Genomic DNA, 13,703 nt, shown 5'->3' with positions numbered 1-13,703 from the left:
GACGCTATCAAAGGTCACTGAACATATCCCCACTGTCGCTGTCGGTACGAGCACTGAAGTTCCTGCTGCTGTGACCGTTGGAACAAGCGCTGATATTGTCAGCTCAAGTGGAACTCCCTCTGCGACGCTATCAAAGGTCACTGAACATATCTCCACTGTCGCTGTCGGTACGAGCACTGAAGTTCCTGTGGCTGCGACCGTCGGAACAAGCACTGATGCTGTCAGCTCAAATGGCACTCCCTCAGCGACGCTATCAGAGGTCACTGAATGTCTCTCCACTGTTGCTGGTGCGACGAGCGCCAGAAATGACGATGTGGCGACCGCCGGACCTAAAGCCGAGTCGACGTCTGTGACTTCCATGAGGTCGGACACACCAAATCCGCAAAACCTGCCAGCAGATGTTGCCGCAGGTCGCATTCAAAAGCATTGGTTGCGCTACAGAACCAGAGCAGTGTTCCTCATGATCATGGCGATGAGACAGGAGACACTCTAATACGACGACTAATAAAATTGCCGGTGATGCGGGCCTGGCGTTTCTGTACACTGGTTCCCATGTTGGCCTACGCAATCACCTCCAAAGGTCTGCTGGACACGGGTAAGACGTTTAACGAAGCCCCTCCAAGGGAGAAGTTGTTTCTGCAGTTACTGCCCTCCAAAAAGATACAGATGGGGAAGAGCGAGTTACAGCAGATGATGAAGTGGCTGCACGAGAAAACGTACGACGAAGTCGGCAAGCTCTACGAGAAGTACGCGTTCCCCCAGCGACAATTCGAGGCGTACAGAAACTCAGTTAATCCAGAGAACATGGCTCTTAGCGATGGTAGCGGTTCTCTGACGCCCCTATTAAAAGCTGTGATGAAGGGTGTCAATGCGAAGCCTTCGGAGGTGGATATGGGCGCTGAAGGCACTGAAGACTCCACGGACTTCTCATTCAGGCAACTCAGAACGAAGGCTCGAAAACAAATCACCCAACGTTAGACGCGACGAAGCAGACTACTTGAACTCCCAGACAGTTGCTCCCCTACAGGCTGCTCGACATTTTGTGCTGGTCCAGCAGGATTTCCCACTCGTCAGCGTGCACCGGCTGTGGTTCCTTCGGGACGGCCTCGCTGTTGACGAAGGAAGCAGCGGGATTTGAGTAGTAGCGAAAGTCAGGGTCTTTCAGGTCGATCATGGCCGATTTGCTTGTAATCAGTGGCGACGTACCCTCAACTTGAAGGTATATTTCGATGTGGTATGACTGCTGATTGTTGGCAGTCATAGTGAGGTTGCCCGTGACGCGCTGCCCACAATTCACTGCCAGCGGGGTGAGCAGCAAGAACATGATCTGAAACCAATGGGTAGAGGCGCACCACGGTGCGGTCGAGAACGCAATAGGATCCGTAGAGCCGTCAAATGCGAGATCAAACCAGCCTGCCAACCCATGCATAATGCCCGGCTGGGCGAATTCATACTCCAGAGGAATCACCATTCTCTTCAAGTCGGCCACCTGCAAGGTGCGGAAGTCAAAGTCCGAGTGATTCGGCTTGCTCATGAGGACGTTGGGGTCGAGATGGTCAACGACGGGCTGCTGGAATTGCTCTCCGACAGCTCTTGGCAGTGCCGCGCTCAAATCTACTCCGTAGTAGTCTCTTTGCGACCAGAACTGCGCGCGGCTTATCATATCCTGATAAAGTGAGCAGTCCGAGAAGGGTTGCATAACCAGCCGCCCTCTTGACGGAAACATTGAGCCGCCATCCTTGAGAAAGAGGTCGCGAGCGTGGAGATAAGTCTCAATCATTCTCTCGTTGAACAGGAACGTCCCAATGGGTTCGCTAACGAGAGTGTCCGCGCATTTAAGCTCGGAACTGTCCAGATCATCCAATGTCAGGTCTTCCAGAAACTTATGAACCACCCTGAACTTTTCAGGCTGCAGCTGGGGATTACCATGGAGCAACAACTTCAATGTGTGTACGATGTCGGATGCCTCCACCGCAATCACCTTTTCCGCGCCAGCCATGGCGCTGAAGAAGGAGAGAACCCCGCTGCCTGCGCCGACATCCATTATCGTTTTTCCACTGAACTCTGGCGGGTTAGCCATCAGAGCGCGACGATACAGCGACGTTCGAACTCGATCCTGTAACATGACCATCTGATTGGACATCTTGCTGTAGTAGTTGAAGTAGGAGTCCAGTGTGAAGCCATCAGAAGATTTTACGTGGTAGACGCCAGTGTCCTCCTTCGACATGCCCGAACAATTGGCGATTTTGCCGGAAAAGTCGCATGCGTGCCAAAATCTTCCACGACTGGAGTCATCACACGAGTGTATGCACTAGTTAGCGAAGCGACATTCGTCAGCAGTTATCCAGAGAATTTTAGTATTTGTGCTTGCCTGATGTGGCTTTCGTTGGAAGAGCTCGACTTTTCGACAGACGAGGGAGGTTGTAACGTCACTTTTCCTCTGAGGTGGGCTCCCTCAGGTCTGGTTAGCTGCACACATTGTGGGCCTCTTCTCATCCTGAGTTCCTCGGACACAATCTGGAGCTACGCTTACATGGGCCTGCTCCTGGAAACTATTGAAGGCGGGGCTGAACAGCTTTTTGCGGAGGCGTTTGAGGATCGTTATCGTTTGGCAGCAAAGAAAGGAAGGGAAGTCAGATTTTTCGAAGCAACTTTGGAAGAAAGTTGGACTCAGACGCATGTCCAGGAAGTCGATTCAGTTGCAACCATTGTATTTTGGCCTGACTGCCCTCAGGTCGTGCCTAAGATTCCGGGCCAAGGTTTAGGATTCGACATGACTGACAATGAGACCATTGCGTCAGTTGAGGTGCCCATCGTCAGAGACGGCCAACTTGCTCTGTTGAACCTGGCAGCAGGAACGGAAGCTGCGATTGGGTCTGTCTCTGGTGCAGTCGTGGCTCGCTATGGCCCCTTTTACGTTTCTGCCGACGCTGATGTCAAAATCTTGTGCAGCTCTCTCTCCGTTCTTGCGCAATTCGAAGCGCCACCTGATGCTCCGAATTGGAACTGGGAACTGACGGACGCCTCGTCCGATTCCTGTGTGCTGTGGGGCGTTCACTCTCGCGCAGTTCTGAGACTGTCGTTTCAAGGTTTGGACCCCTCGATCGATGAGGTCGCGCACAGCGTTGAAGTTTACGGAGGATTTCGTGACTCGCTCATTTTCCGTTGCAGATCCGTTACCGCTCCGGGATACTCACTGATGCTGACTGACAGTTCAGTCACGGCGTGGTCACTCCGTGGTCGCACTAATGTGATCATTGCTGGAGGTTCATTGCACATGCTATCACATGAGTCGCGAGTTGCAGCCACGACGGACTCCCATTGGACAGCGTTGATCCAACAACCCTTTATGTCGCTATCGACTTGCCAACGTCTGGAGGAGCGGGTGTCGGACTTCGACCTTGTGACTGAGAGGCCTCCCACGCACCCTGAAGAGCTTGAGGTGTGCCGTCCGGTGTTCTTGGTCACATTAGACTCCATCTGTGCCGCTGGACTGGAGGTTCAGGAGGCCACGTTTCACTGATTGTTGTGGTATCATTTTTTAATCAAATGCCAGTGATTGAACATTGAAAAGCAAATTGGGTGTTCACAATCATCAAAGAATTTAAATCAGTATACCTCTTGCGTGTAGGCATCGACGTTGTGCATCTCAGAAGCGCTCGCAGCGTGCACAGAAGCCCCAGTGGCGTATTTTACGCCTGAAGCGCTCGCATAGGGAACTCCAAGAGCAGCGGTGCCTGTGGCGTAGGTTTGCTGCGCGGTCGCTCCATGATTCTGCGCGTAGTGCGTTGTGGCGTACATACGGCTTGCGCCTCCGCGAATTGACTTGTAGGATTGACCAGATACATACGTGGTGGTCAGGTTCTGCATGTTGCTGATGCGGGAACCACCGGCAACATACACGCCACCTCGAGTGTAGCCCTCCACCAGAGAGCTGTGCCCCTGAGGCAGCTCTTGCCAAGACACCTGTTCAGCCATGAAAGGTATCTGTCCAGACTCTTGCAGAAACGGGAGATTCTGCACCTCGTTGGTGTGGAGGTGCCCATTGAGGAACTTGAGCATGCTGTTGTACTCAGCAGTAGACGTCTGAACCACACGATGATGGGTCTCGCGAGCTCCCGACTGGATCAGCTGCACATTCACCAGCTTGCCGACGTGGATGTCCACGTGGTGGGTCTCAGGCACTAACTCCACGGCGTCGACCTCCACCGTCTCCTGGCACTCGGTAATTACAGGATGTACCGACTGGGCTACGATCACAGCCTGGTCGGAGTCTTGGAAGCGCGCGACGTTGACCTTTTGCTCAACTGTGTAGGGTTTGGGCACCTCAATGACCTCAGGTACCTCAACCACTCGCTCGACAACCTTCGTCTCAATACGAGGCACTTCCTTAATAACATCATACGGCCTGTCTACGACCTCGACCTTCGAGACATGCTTCACAACTTCCTGGTAATGTGGCACCTCCACGAGCTTCTCCACATACTGAATCTCCGGCACTTCGACTTGCTTGTCTACATACTGCACCTCCACTCGTGGCACGCGCTTCTCAACGTGGCGAACCTCCTTCTTCGGCACGCGGGTCACAACTTCCTCGTAGGTGTTGACGTCAACGTAGCGAACGTCAGGCTTGGGAACCGTGCCGAGGAGCTCCTCTCCAATAATGGTAGAGGACACCTTGCGGGTAGACTGTTCCACAGCGCCCGGAGGCAGGGTGTAGCTTCCAGACGTGCACACAGTCGAGGACATGCCACCTGCATACCCAGTCGCTGCGGTGGCCAAAGAACGCGAGGCACCTGTAGTAACAGCCAAGTTACTTCCGTGTCTGGAATGTGCATACGTCGTAGTGGTGGGAATCAAATTACTTCCATGTCTGGAGTGTGTGGTGTACATCGCAGCAGAGGGAACTGTCAAGTTGGTCTCGTGTTGGGACACTCCTGTATACGACGAGGTGGGAACCACCACATTCACAGCGTTGGTGGCCTCATACGACTCAGTTGGGTGCGACATCTTAAGTTATACAATAAGACACTATGGTAGACGATCATTACATGATTTCGTGTGGGGAGCCACGATCTCCGTTACATAGTGGACGGACACGCCAGTACTACCTCCGTGGCCTGACGCAACATTGAAATATTTTCGGTCATTGTCCTACCGACTGCAAATCACAGCAAATTGTTGCATTCGATTAGTCACCCATGGACATCGAGACTAAGATAGCCTCGGACCCTTCCTTACAGAAGGTATGGTTGTCACGTGTCCTGACGGGATCTAACATGGTTCCAGGCCGACTTGCAAGAGGCGCAGATCCACTTCTACCGTATGGCTGCAACTAACAGCCACTTCGAACGCCACAATGTGTGGTCGGCGCGGGTTGAGAAGCATATTGCCCAGTGAGTCGTGTGTTTCCTGGTTCCGCGTTATCCTTTACAGCTTCGGAGTGGGGATGCAGCTGTACTTTACATTCCTTTATCATCTGTTCTGGGTCTTCACAGGGTTGGCATGCCTTGCGATACCCCAAATGGTTTTTACCTGGAACGGGAACATGCTGGAGCCGCAAGCAGGCATGAGCTTAGACATGACCCTGCTACCCAATATAGGCCAAGCTCCCAACATAGGTTTCGGTTTAACAACAGCCGAAACCTTGAGGGCGTTCATGGAGCGCACTGCTGTCATCGCCGGCAACACTCTATCTGTGAAGTCCTGCACCATGATATGCGGCGTTTGCGACGTTATAGGCGTCATCGGCGTTCTCATTTGGGTGATGTGGTTCTTTAAGGTTCACACCGCTAACGTCGTTTTCGACAACGACGTGCGAACCCTGGACCTCTCAGATCACGCGATCATGGTTACCAACTTACCACGACGTATTTCCGACCACCACAACTATCGGTATCATTTGAAGGAGCATTTCGAGGAGATAGCTCTGAATAACCCGGACAGGGATCATTCCGTGGACAATGGTGACACACGCATCATCCACGAGGTTTCCCTCGTTCGCGACTTCGAGGGATCATTTAAGACAATTCTCAATGTAGGTGACTATCATCGGGAGATCGACTGCAATCGTGCAAGGCGACACTGGGGAATGGACATTCCTGAGAGCGAAGACGAGAAACTTGAGGCCAAGATGAAAGCCAGTCTAGCAACTGTGATGCAGAAGGACTACAAGCAAGTACACGCTCGCGACGTGGTCATGGCCTTCGTGACCTTCACGAGCCAGAAAGACAAACAGTTCGTGCAGAGCCAATACTCGTCAACCCGTTTCACCCTGAGTCACCACCTTCAACCAGCAGGCCTGAGGTTCGCAGGGCAGGCATTGTCCGTGGTGACTGCGCCTGAGCCAGAGGACATCATTTGGGAGAACTTGGATGTTCCCTACAGGTCTCGCGCTCTTCGGACTTGTGGTATCATTGCCGTCGTCGCACTAATCCTTCTACTCGCCTTCTTCCTGACTTGGATCATTCTCGTCGGAGTCGTTACCAGAGAGTTCCATTCCTCCAAAAACGCCAGTGTCATACAAGTTCTCACTCGCCAGGGTCCAAATCCGTGGAATGTCTGCAATGTCAGCCTGTACACTGACTACGACTGCACGGAGGAGATTCCGGCTTCGTCCTACACGTGGCAGCCGTTCATGAACGACGACAAATGGACTCTTACGATGCACGAAGATCCACACGACGCCGCCTGTTACGAGAGCGACGTCACTCACCTCGTTGGTGAGAATGTCGGCTTCCAGCTCGTCCACGACTCCCCGTAGGCAAACCAGTAGTGTCTCTTTATTTTTTTCCAGAATGAACATTGGTTGCTTGAAGTTGCGACAAGACAACCCTGCTGCCCTATCTAAAGGATTCTCCGTACGTATGTGCGAGGAGGCTGGTAACTACCCTGCTGCTATCGGGCAGAAAGTCATGAGCTGTACCAAGGCAGCTGATCTTTTCTTTCACGAGATGGATACGTCCTTGCAGGCTTTCTCCCTGAGTTCTTGGCATGAACGTGACGTGGATAACTGCGACCTGTACGACGACGAAGGCCTGTCCACCGCAGACTTCCTCGCTCTGCTACAGAACACTAAAGCGGACACTGACTTTGTCGATTGGCAGGCTAACTGCTACTGCAACAGCAATATTTTTAAGTCCTTGCTGGATTCCTCCACTAGAAAAGTGTGCCATATCTACATACAGGACTCCATCAAGGCTATGGCCGTCGGTGCTGCTTGTAGGTGCCCGTTGTCCACCCATCTCACTCTCCGCAGCGTCCATTCTGGTGCACGTAATCAACTTCGTTCTGAAGCGTACGATCCGCTACCTGGTGAAGTTCGAGCGCCCAATCAGCAGCTCCATCGCCATGATCAGCGGCTTTACCAAGGTTTTCGTTGCCCAGTATCTTAACTCAGCGATTATCGCACTGCTGGTCCATTTCAAATGGCAGACAAGGGCTCTGTACCTCGGAAATATCAAGATGACTGGGAACTATGCGGATCTTAGCCCAAAGTGGTACCTTGATGTCGGTCATTACTACATGATCGTCAGTTTGACCTACATTGTCTTCCCGCACATCTTACGCCTTATGAAGCTGCCTGCTCACCATTATCTCCGAAGATGGCGGACGTCGAAGTTTGAGGAGGGCATTCAGGCTGACTTGGATAAGATCTGGACTCCTCCTGAATTCAAGTTGGACGTCAAGTACGCCAACATAATGAGCATTGTGTTCCTGGTCTTCACGTATTACTCTGGGGTCCCCGTTATGCTATTCTTTGTATGCTGCACGGTACTTATCGTGTACTGGTGTGACAAGACAGAGTTCCTGTGGGGCGCTGCGAGACCGCCATTCTACGACGAGACGCTATCCAACACTGCCGTCGTAAGTCCTCCGGTTTTAGATGCCACATTATGTTTCCAGAGCTGTATTCCATTGGGTTTACTGCTTCATTGCTGCGCCGCTACTCAAATGTACGGTCACCCCGTAGTGAGCCCTGGCTGGTGGGCGTTTGGCATTGAGGACTGGTTCCTCCGTCGTATCGACGACATTTGGAAGTCTAGTGAGGTCGTGCCCTCCTATTTTTACAAGTCCCCCGTGGGCTATTTCTCGTGGTCTTGGTGGTCAGTCCTTACTCCTGTGACGCTCTTCAGCACGAGCTCCATCTTTCACACTCTGCTGGCAGTGGCTATCGGGTGCGGTATCGCCATCGCTATCATGGGACTGATCATGGTGATGTCGGGCATTCAGGTGCCAGAGCGGGTCATGGTCTTCGGAATGCAGTATGTGGACAACGTAGCCGTGGACTACGCTGATGACACCCTCATCGATGAAGTGCAGTATAAACTGTCCCAAGAAGATCGAGTAGTTTCCTACTACGTCAAACGCAACCCCAAGTACGATATGGTCCACAAGGCTATATTGTGGTTGGAAACCCATAAGGATCTGGTGGATCACGATGGTGAAGATGGTGGAGCCTCCCAATTCTACGATGACATTTTCTTTGTACCAGAAAGCGAATCCGGATCGGTCCCTTCGTTTGAGACCCGCTCTTGCTCTACCGATTCAGAAGCATACACTACCGAGTACAGCAGCTCATGACAGTATTTTGCATCATAATTCGTCTTTCGCATTTCATTAGCTTTCGCATTGCAGGAAACCCCTCCTTGAATCATTTTTGCAATTCGTCGCATTCCTTGAATCCTCATTAGATTTCGGATTGCAGAAACCCCCCTCCTTAAATCAAACACCGGCAAATGATCGCGGCGGGTGTAGTTCCAGGATTCCTAACCCCACAAAGTCCGTTTGCTGGTGGAGTGCTGCTCTCACGAAGCCGTGGTCCGATGTGAAGGTGAGCAACCGGAACTCAGCAGCCCTTGCCATCATGTTGACGTGGCGTTTTCCTATCTGCTGGGACACCGTCAGCGCATTAAAAAGCCCCCCCGATTCCTCGAAGCTTGCTAAGCGAGCGTGGCGAGCCTGTAGGGTCGCCAGCTCCCGTCTCAGAGTGCGTTTGGCTTTGGTTTTCCCTCTCGTCGGCAGCTCAGCTCCCTGTGCTTCCAAGGCAGCCTGCTCATCAATCGAAAACATGCCTTCCTGAAGCTTCAGTTGGCGGCGTTCGTTCCACGCTCTCTCCTCTTGCCTCTCGGCATCCAAAGCGAGAGCCTCATCCTTCCACACAAACTCCTGAGGTTCGTCTACAAACTTCAGATGAAATCCCAGCAGCTTCTCGATCGCGTAGACCTCTCCTGCAGTTGGAGGCAAATGATGGGACCCATGGCCTGGCTTGGTCATGTAGTTCGGTTTCATTGCCGGACCCGAATCAGTGCGAAATACGTACACGCTCTTGAGTAACTCAGCAACCCGCGATTGCTCGATAGGACCGGCGATGGTCCGAACCATCTTCTCGAGTTCGTAGGCAGTCTGGTCTGAGATGTATTTAGGCATTGAGGGATTCCACAGGGCAAGCAGACGGCAGCCTACCTCACCACGATGGAGGGCCTCGTCCTTTACCTGATTCTGTCTGAGGGCCTTGTCGTCTCTGGGGATCCTCTGCTGAGCGCTTTCCAGGTTCCAGGTAAGCTCACTGCACATTGCAAGTACAGTGGAGGTGTCCAGGTGCACTCCGAAGAATCCTCTCCTGTCATGCTGCCGAATCAGCAACTCCTTGACGGCCTCTATCGGAAGGTGCAGTGCCTCTGCTATGGGGTCTCGTACGGTCAGCGTTCCCTCGTTGTCGATGGTTAGATCGCCGTCGAAAGTCAGCTCATCGTCGATGCGTGGTTTCTTTGCTATTGAAGCAAGTGGTGAGAGTTGTGGCTGGTCACGACGAACTGTGGGCATCCAAAAGTGCTGGATTAAACGTACTTGATTTATTCGGCGTGATGCCGCGAGAGCGTTATTCGTCAGTATGGCACTACACTTGGTTTACCTCCATGGTTGGCAGAGCTCCAACTACACCCAAAAAGGATGGCTGCTGAACGAGCACCTCTCACAGTACAGGAAAAGTGCGTACCCTCCTTTCACCTGCGACTTCGACACCCCCTACGTCTTCTGTTCCACCTGCCATGAGCACAGGTTTCTGGACCCTGAAGGCGTAAGGGTCCATTGCTTGAACGCCAACCAGGGCAACTGCGCGAGAGGCATCAGCATTTCTGGCAGTAAGTTGCAACTTGCATGTTGATCCAGCCTGTGACGTGCTGGACCGTTTCTTCGGGGCGGTTTCCAAGGAGGACCCCGGGGCCAAATTGATCATCATTGGGTCGTCGTTCGGAGGATTTATGGCCGCTTGGTACGCAGCCAAGCGGCCCGAACGAGTTCAGAGAATCATCATGCTAAACCCTGGAATCGGAGGTGCACGTCGCCTGCTCTCAAGGACTCCGCCGCCATACTACGAAACGGACCTGGAAACTTGGCAAAAGACAGGCGAAGCAATGAGTTACCTAGGGCCAGTTAACTGGGCCTTTGGGAGGGAGATGCTAGCCTTTGGTTGTGGCCTTCCGCTCGATAAGGAGCCAGACTTTCATCGTGTACCACATGTGGAGTTTCCCACATTCACCTGCCCCGCTGTGTGCATTCATGGCATCCACGACATTGTCATCCCACATAAAGATGCCTGGACCCAGTTCTCACGGAAGGCTCACGTAGAGCTGGTAAGCATCAACGACGACCACGACATGCTCCGACCCCGCTCTCTCGAGATTTTCTTAAAGGTGTCTGCAGAGTTTCTCGGTATAACAGGCGCGAGCGAGTTGCCGACACGCTGTGACCTAGGGCTGTCACAGGAAGTTCCTACCGAATGGAGGCTAGGATTCACTCTGGGGAAAAGACTTGCCACTGCAGGATTCACCTGGGACAGGTCTCACGTGCGTGCCTGTCGGGATGGTTTCGTCTTTCGAACAGTTTGGCGATTCGATGCCCGTGTGGTTCATGAAGACCTCGCAGATGACGGCAGCTACTGCTGTCGATTTGATGGCGACCTGCCGTGTGAGTTGCTCAACCTGAAAACGCATTAACCCACACAATCACATACAATATCGACTTTTGCTGATGTAAATAGCCAATGCCATCGGAATCGCGGAGGCGTCGCAACGCCGGGCCTAGGCCTAGGTGGCGCAATCCACCGGACGGATCGATGCAGGACAAGTGTTTTAAGACGCGCAGATGTCTTTTTTACGAACAGGGGCGTTGTGATCGGGGGGACAGCTGCGCGTTTGCACACAGTGATGTGGAGTTGCGCGACGTTCCGGATCTCAAGAAAACAAAACTATGCACAGTCTGGAAGAAGGGTCATTGTCGAGCGGGCAGCAAATGCAACTATGCGCACGGTAACGAAGATTTGAGAATGTCCAGTATTGAGGACTACGACACTGCCCCGGCTCTGTCACCGACTCCGATTCCGGGATATCCAGCGGAAGATTGGGATGATTCAGTGGTGACAAGTCCGTATAGCCCTGTATCAAGCGTGCGGAGTCTACCTGCTACGCCCGAAGGCCGCCTGCACAGTTTTCTTGAACAGATGGCGAGTCCGATCACCCTCGACTACCCCGGCGCCGGAGTTGACGACTATGTGTGTCCGAGTAGGCCTCTCAGCCGTCTGGTGGGCCCCTCTCGATCAGAAGACTTTGCGGCTCAAGTGGACCCTTTCTTCGAGCACAGATCTCGATCTTGTACTGAGATGCAGGATGCTGAGAGGAGGTTCCTTCTGGACCTCGAGTCTGCGCTTACTCCTGTACAATCGGATTCCCCTTTCGACCACGGATTCATTATGGAAACTCCAATCCACTGCGCTCCCACGCCTCTCGCCGGAGCTGCGCCTTTGGACACTCTGGCGTTCGGGCTGCAGGGACACAACATACACTACGCTCCTTTCCTTGGCGATCTACCACATTTCCAGCTGAACTGGGACGCCGGAGCGGAGTGACTTTCAATTTGTATTAGCGAAGATTTGAAGCCTACAAATACTGTTCAAACACGCCTTCCAGCTCCGACGTCACTCTAGATATGACAGAGCTGGCGGATAGTGGGTAGCGCGACATAGAGAGCACTGCAGACCTCTCGCCCTCACACACGTTGGACTCCAATGTGGAGCCCGCAGTGCTGGCTCCCACGAAGAAGACCAGTGACTTGGAAGGGCCTGAGCCCACCACGGGCAGATCAGACTCCAGGACCTCACGCAGTCGTCCGCGTGACCCTCGTCTCGACAGAGATATGAGTGTAGCTGGCAGAGGAAGGTACTGCTCCACTGGTGGCCGTAGCAATGACACCAAACTCACATCATCGCCTTCTAAACTGTCCTTCGTAGACACAACGTGAGCAAAGGCTGATGAGAACTTGGCGTACGTCCGTGGAACTCGGTACTGCGGGCTGACATTGAGGATCTTACCGTCGTCGGTTAACAGGAGGATTTGCTTCACGGCCCCTGCCTTACATAGGGGAGAATCCACCACGGCCAGCAAGGCCTGATGGACCAGCTCCGGCCGCAGGCAGCCTAGACATTTCTTCGCCGCCAACGTCTCGAACTTGTCGATCGTCATCAGCACACAGCTGGACCCTCTTTGAATCGGACGCAGCGAGCAGCCTTCAAGGACGAATCGAACCTCAATCGGGACTTGGACCTCCGGAAACGTTCGGGGAATCTTGACCTCCGGTTCGACCTCCGCGGCCGGAGCCAAGGTCTCCACTGAAGAAGCGAATCCGTCGGCGAGTTTTCGACGTTTCTTGGCCATATTCTCGATTTGACTGGAGCACAGGGTCCTGCTACATGTCTGACCTGAAGTTCGCTCAAGACACCGTACGGTTGCGAAACTGCCAGATACTTCGTGACAACCTCAGCACCCTGGGGTCTGAGTTACACTGCTCCGTGGACGTGGGGATGGAGACTTACTGCACCGCGCATGTTCCTGACACCAGCAGGATATTCATTGAGACAGTTCATGGGTTTTTTGTGGAGATGACCTTGTCGGAGGCGAAGAATTACTTGGATGCGAAGTTGAAGTTGCTACAAGAAAGAGTGCAATAGAGATTAAAACAGAAATAGAATGTAGCTTCTTTAAACCGACGAAGTGCCTTGCATCTCATCTTGATGCGCCTCGAATCGTTCCTTCACTAACGCATATCGGGTCCCCACCGCTTGCTTCTCAACCATAATGAGAAACATAAAATCACGCCGGTCCGCCTCGTACTCGAAGACAAGAGACACATCCCTGCTCTCTGTGCGGACGACGCAGCACTTCTGCCAAGCGGGTCTTGGTGACCCCACAGGTAAAATCCGATCCAACTCCTCGAAGTCCTCGCTTTTGGTTCCCGCGTCAACTTCGACGATGTCCGACATGTGGTAGCCCACGTCGAAAAACTTCTTGCTGGTGATTTCGAAATACTCGGGCTTCAGGCCAATAAATACGGTTCGTTGGAGTAGTTTACCAGTTTGACCGACTTTGATAACGAAGACTCCATTCCGATACTTCCGTTTGCACCGGCGGAGCCACAGCCTCAGCTTCTCAGCAGTCACCTCCTCTGTGTAGTCAACATCTATGAGCTTGGCCTCCTCCTCGTCATCGTCATGGTCTACGTAATTCTGAATCTCTAGCACGGAGGAAACTCACTGTCAGCCGCGACTTCATCGTCCTGATTGCCCTCATACGTGAAAAAAATGGAATTGACGTTGGATTACGCCACTCAGTGTCAATAAACCCTTAATAGTGCGATGGCTGAGTATCTTT

At 52.8% G+C, this 13,703-nt stretch overlaps 11 protein-coding genes across 16 annotated transcripts; 6 read left to right on the top strand and 5 right to left on the bottom strand.

Annotated features, from left to right (window-relative positions):
- Positions 1 to 519: 519 nt before the first annotated feature.
- KVP17_003829 (uncharacterized protein) lies at positions 520 to 978 on the top strand (the record flags this gene model as incomplete). Of its 2 annotated transcripts, none has more annotated exons than XM_068521489.1 (1): positions 520 to 978. In XM_068521489.1, one exon carries the CDS (start codon positions 520 to 522, stop codon positions 976 to 978), a length of 459 nt encoding a protein of 152 aa, XP_068372708.1. The 2 variants fall into 2 exon arrangements, with proteins under 2 accessions (XP_068372708.1, XP_068372709.1); XM_068521490.1 differs by having other exon boundaries at positions 553 to 978.
- A 43-nt stretch (positions 979 to 1,021) lies between these two features.
- KVP17_003834 (uncharacterized protein) lies at positions 1,022 to 2,227 on the bottom strand (the record flags this gene model as incomplete). The annotated part of the gene is made up of 1 exon (XM_068521497.1): positions 1,022 to 2,227. The coding sequence occupies one exon, from the start codon at positions 2,225 to 2,227 to the stop codon at positions 1,022 to 1,024; it is 1,206 nt and encodes a 401-aa protein (XP_068372716.1).
- Positions 2,228 to 2,374: 147 nt separating this feature from the next.
- KVP17_003828 (uncharacterized protein) lies at positions 2,375 to 3,523 on the top strand (the record flags this gene model as incomplete). Of its 2 annotated transcripts, none has more annotated exons than XM_068521487.1 (1): positions 2,375 to 3,523. In XM_068521487.1, the coding sequence occupies one exon, from the start codon at positions 2,375 to 2,377 to the stop codon at positions 3,521 to 3,523; it is 1,149 nt and encodes a 382-aa protein (XP_068372706.1). The 2 variants fall into 2 exon arrangements, with proteins under 2 accessions (XP_068372706.1, XP_068372707.1); XM_068521488.1 differs by having other exon boundaries at positions 2,534 to 3,523.
- An 86-nt stretch (positions 3,524 to 3,609) lies between these two features.
- KVP17_003832 (uncharacterized protein) lies at positions 3,610 to 5,010 on the bottom strand (the record flags this gene model as incomplete). The annotated part of the gene is made up of 1 exon (XM_068521495.1): positions 3,610 to 5,010. One exon carries the CDS (start codon positions 5,008 to 5,010, stop codon positions 3,610 to 3,612), a length of 1,401 nt encoding a protein of 466 aa, XP_068372714.1.
- A 191-nt stretch (positions 5,011 to 5,201) lies between these two features.
- Positions 5,202 to 8,583, top strand: KVP17_003831 (uncharacterized protein; the record flags this gene model as incomplete). 3 transcript variants are annotated; one of them, XM_068521494.1, is made up of 5 exons in its annotated part: positions 5,202 to 5,261; positions 5,290 to 5,396; positions 5,437 to 6,759; positions 6,797 to 7,221; positions 7,259 to 8,583. In XM_068521494.1, the coding sequence occupies 5 exons, from the start codon at positions 5,202 to 5,204 to the stop codon at positions 8,581 to 8,583; spliced, it is 3,240 nt and encodes a 1,079-aa protein (XP_068372713.1). The 3 variants fall into 3 exon arrangements, with proteins under 3 accessions (XP_068372713.1, XP_068372712.1, XP_068372711.1); XM_068521492.1 differs by lacking the exons at positions 5,202 to 5,261; positions 5,290 to 5,396; positions 5,437 to 6,759 and having other exon boundaries at positions 6,798 to 7,221; XM_068521493.1 differs by lacking the exons at positions 5,202 to 5,261; positions 6,797 to 7,221; positions 7,259 to 8,583 and having other exon boundaries at positions 5,360 to 6,763.
- A 141-nt stretch (positions 8,584 to 8,724) lies between these two features.
- KVP17_003827 (uncharacterized protein) lies at positions 8,725 to 9,825 on the bottom strand (the record flags this gene model as incomplete). The annotated part of the gene is made up of 1 exon (XM_068521486.1): positions 8,725 to 9,825. The coding sequence occupies one exon, from the start codon at positions 9,823 to 9,825 to the stop codon at positions 8,725 to 8,727; it is 1,101 nt and encodes a 366-aa protein (XP_068372705.1).
- A 67-nt stretch (positions 9,826 to 9,892) lies between these two features.
- On the top strand, positions 9,893 to 10,997 carry KVP17_003833 (uncharacterized protein; the record flags this gene model as incomplete). The annotated part of the gene is made up of 2 exons (XM_068521496.1): positions 9,893 to 10,142; positions 10,171 to 10,997. The coding sequence occupies 2 exons, from the start codon at positions 9,893 to 9,895 to the stop codon at positions 10,995 to 10,997; spliced, it is 1,077 nt and encodes a 358-aa protein (XP_068372715.1).
- Positions 10,998 to 11,326: 329 nt separating this feature from the next.
- Positions 11,327 to 11,905, top strand: KVP17_003825 (uncharacterized protein; the record flags this gene model as incomplete). Its single annotated transcript, XM_068521483.1, has 1 exon — positions 11,327 to 11,905. The coding sequence occupies one exon, from the start codon at positions 11,327 to 11,329 to the stop codon at positions 11,903 to 11,905; it is 579 nt and encodes a 192-aa protein (XP_068372702.1).
- Positions 11,906 to 11,936: 31 nt separating this feature from the next.
- On the bottom strand, positions 11,937 to 12,710 carry KVP17_003835 (uncharacterized protein; the record flags this gene model as incomplete). Its single annotated transcript, XM_068521498.1, has 1 exon — positions 11,937 to 12,710. One exon carries the CDS (start codon positions 12,708 to 12,710, stop codon positions 11,937 to 11,939), a length of 774 nt encoding a protein of 257 aa, XP_068372717.1.
- Positions 12,711 to 12,745: 35 nt separating this feature from the next.
- KVP17_003830 (uncharacterized protein) lies at positions 12,746 to 13,003 on the top strand (the record flags this gene model as incomplete). The annotated part of the gene is made up of 1 exon (XM_068521491.1): positions 12,746 to 13,003. One exon carries the CDS (start codon positions 12,746 to 12,748, stop codon positions 13,001 to 13,003), a length of 258 nt encoding a protein of 85 aa, XP_068372710.1.
- A 30-nt stretch (positions 13,004 to 13,033) lies between these two features.
- On the bottom strand, positions 13,034 to 13,622 carry KVP17_003826 (uncharacterized protein; the record flags this gene model as incomplete). 2 transcript variants are annotated; one of them, XM_068521485.1, is made up of 2 exons in its annotated part: positions 13,034 to 13,558; positions 13,587 to 13,622. In XM_068521485.1, 2 exons carry the CDS (start codon positions 13,620 to 13,622, stop codon positions 13,034 to 13,036), a joined length of 561 nt encoding a protein of 186 aa, XP_068372704.1. The 2 variants fall into 2 exon arrangements, with proteins under 2 accessions (XP_068372704.1, XP_068372703.1); XM_068521484.1 differs by having other exon boundaries at positions 13,587 to 13,604.
- Positions 13,623 to 13,703: the final 81 nt, after the last annotated feature.

The sequence above is a fragment of a genome (genome assembly GCF_019968985.1).
Source record: "MAG: Porospora cf. gigantea B chromosome Unknown PgB_NODE_621_length_13703_cov_124.129, whole genome shotgun sequence".
Taxonomy (NCBI): Eukaryota; Apicomplexa; class Conoidasida; order Eugregarinorida; family Porosporidae; genus Porospora; species Porospora cf. gigantea B.
Note: the sequence above shows the minus strand (reverse complement) of the source record. Positions and strands in the feature narration are given on the sequence as shown.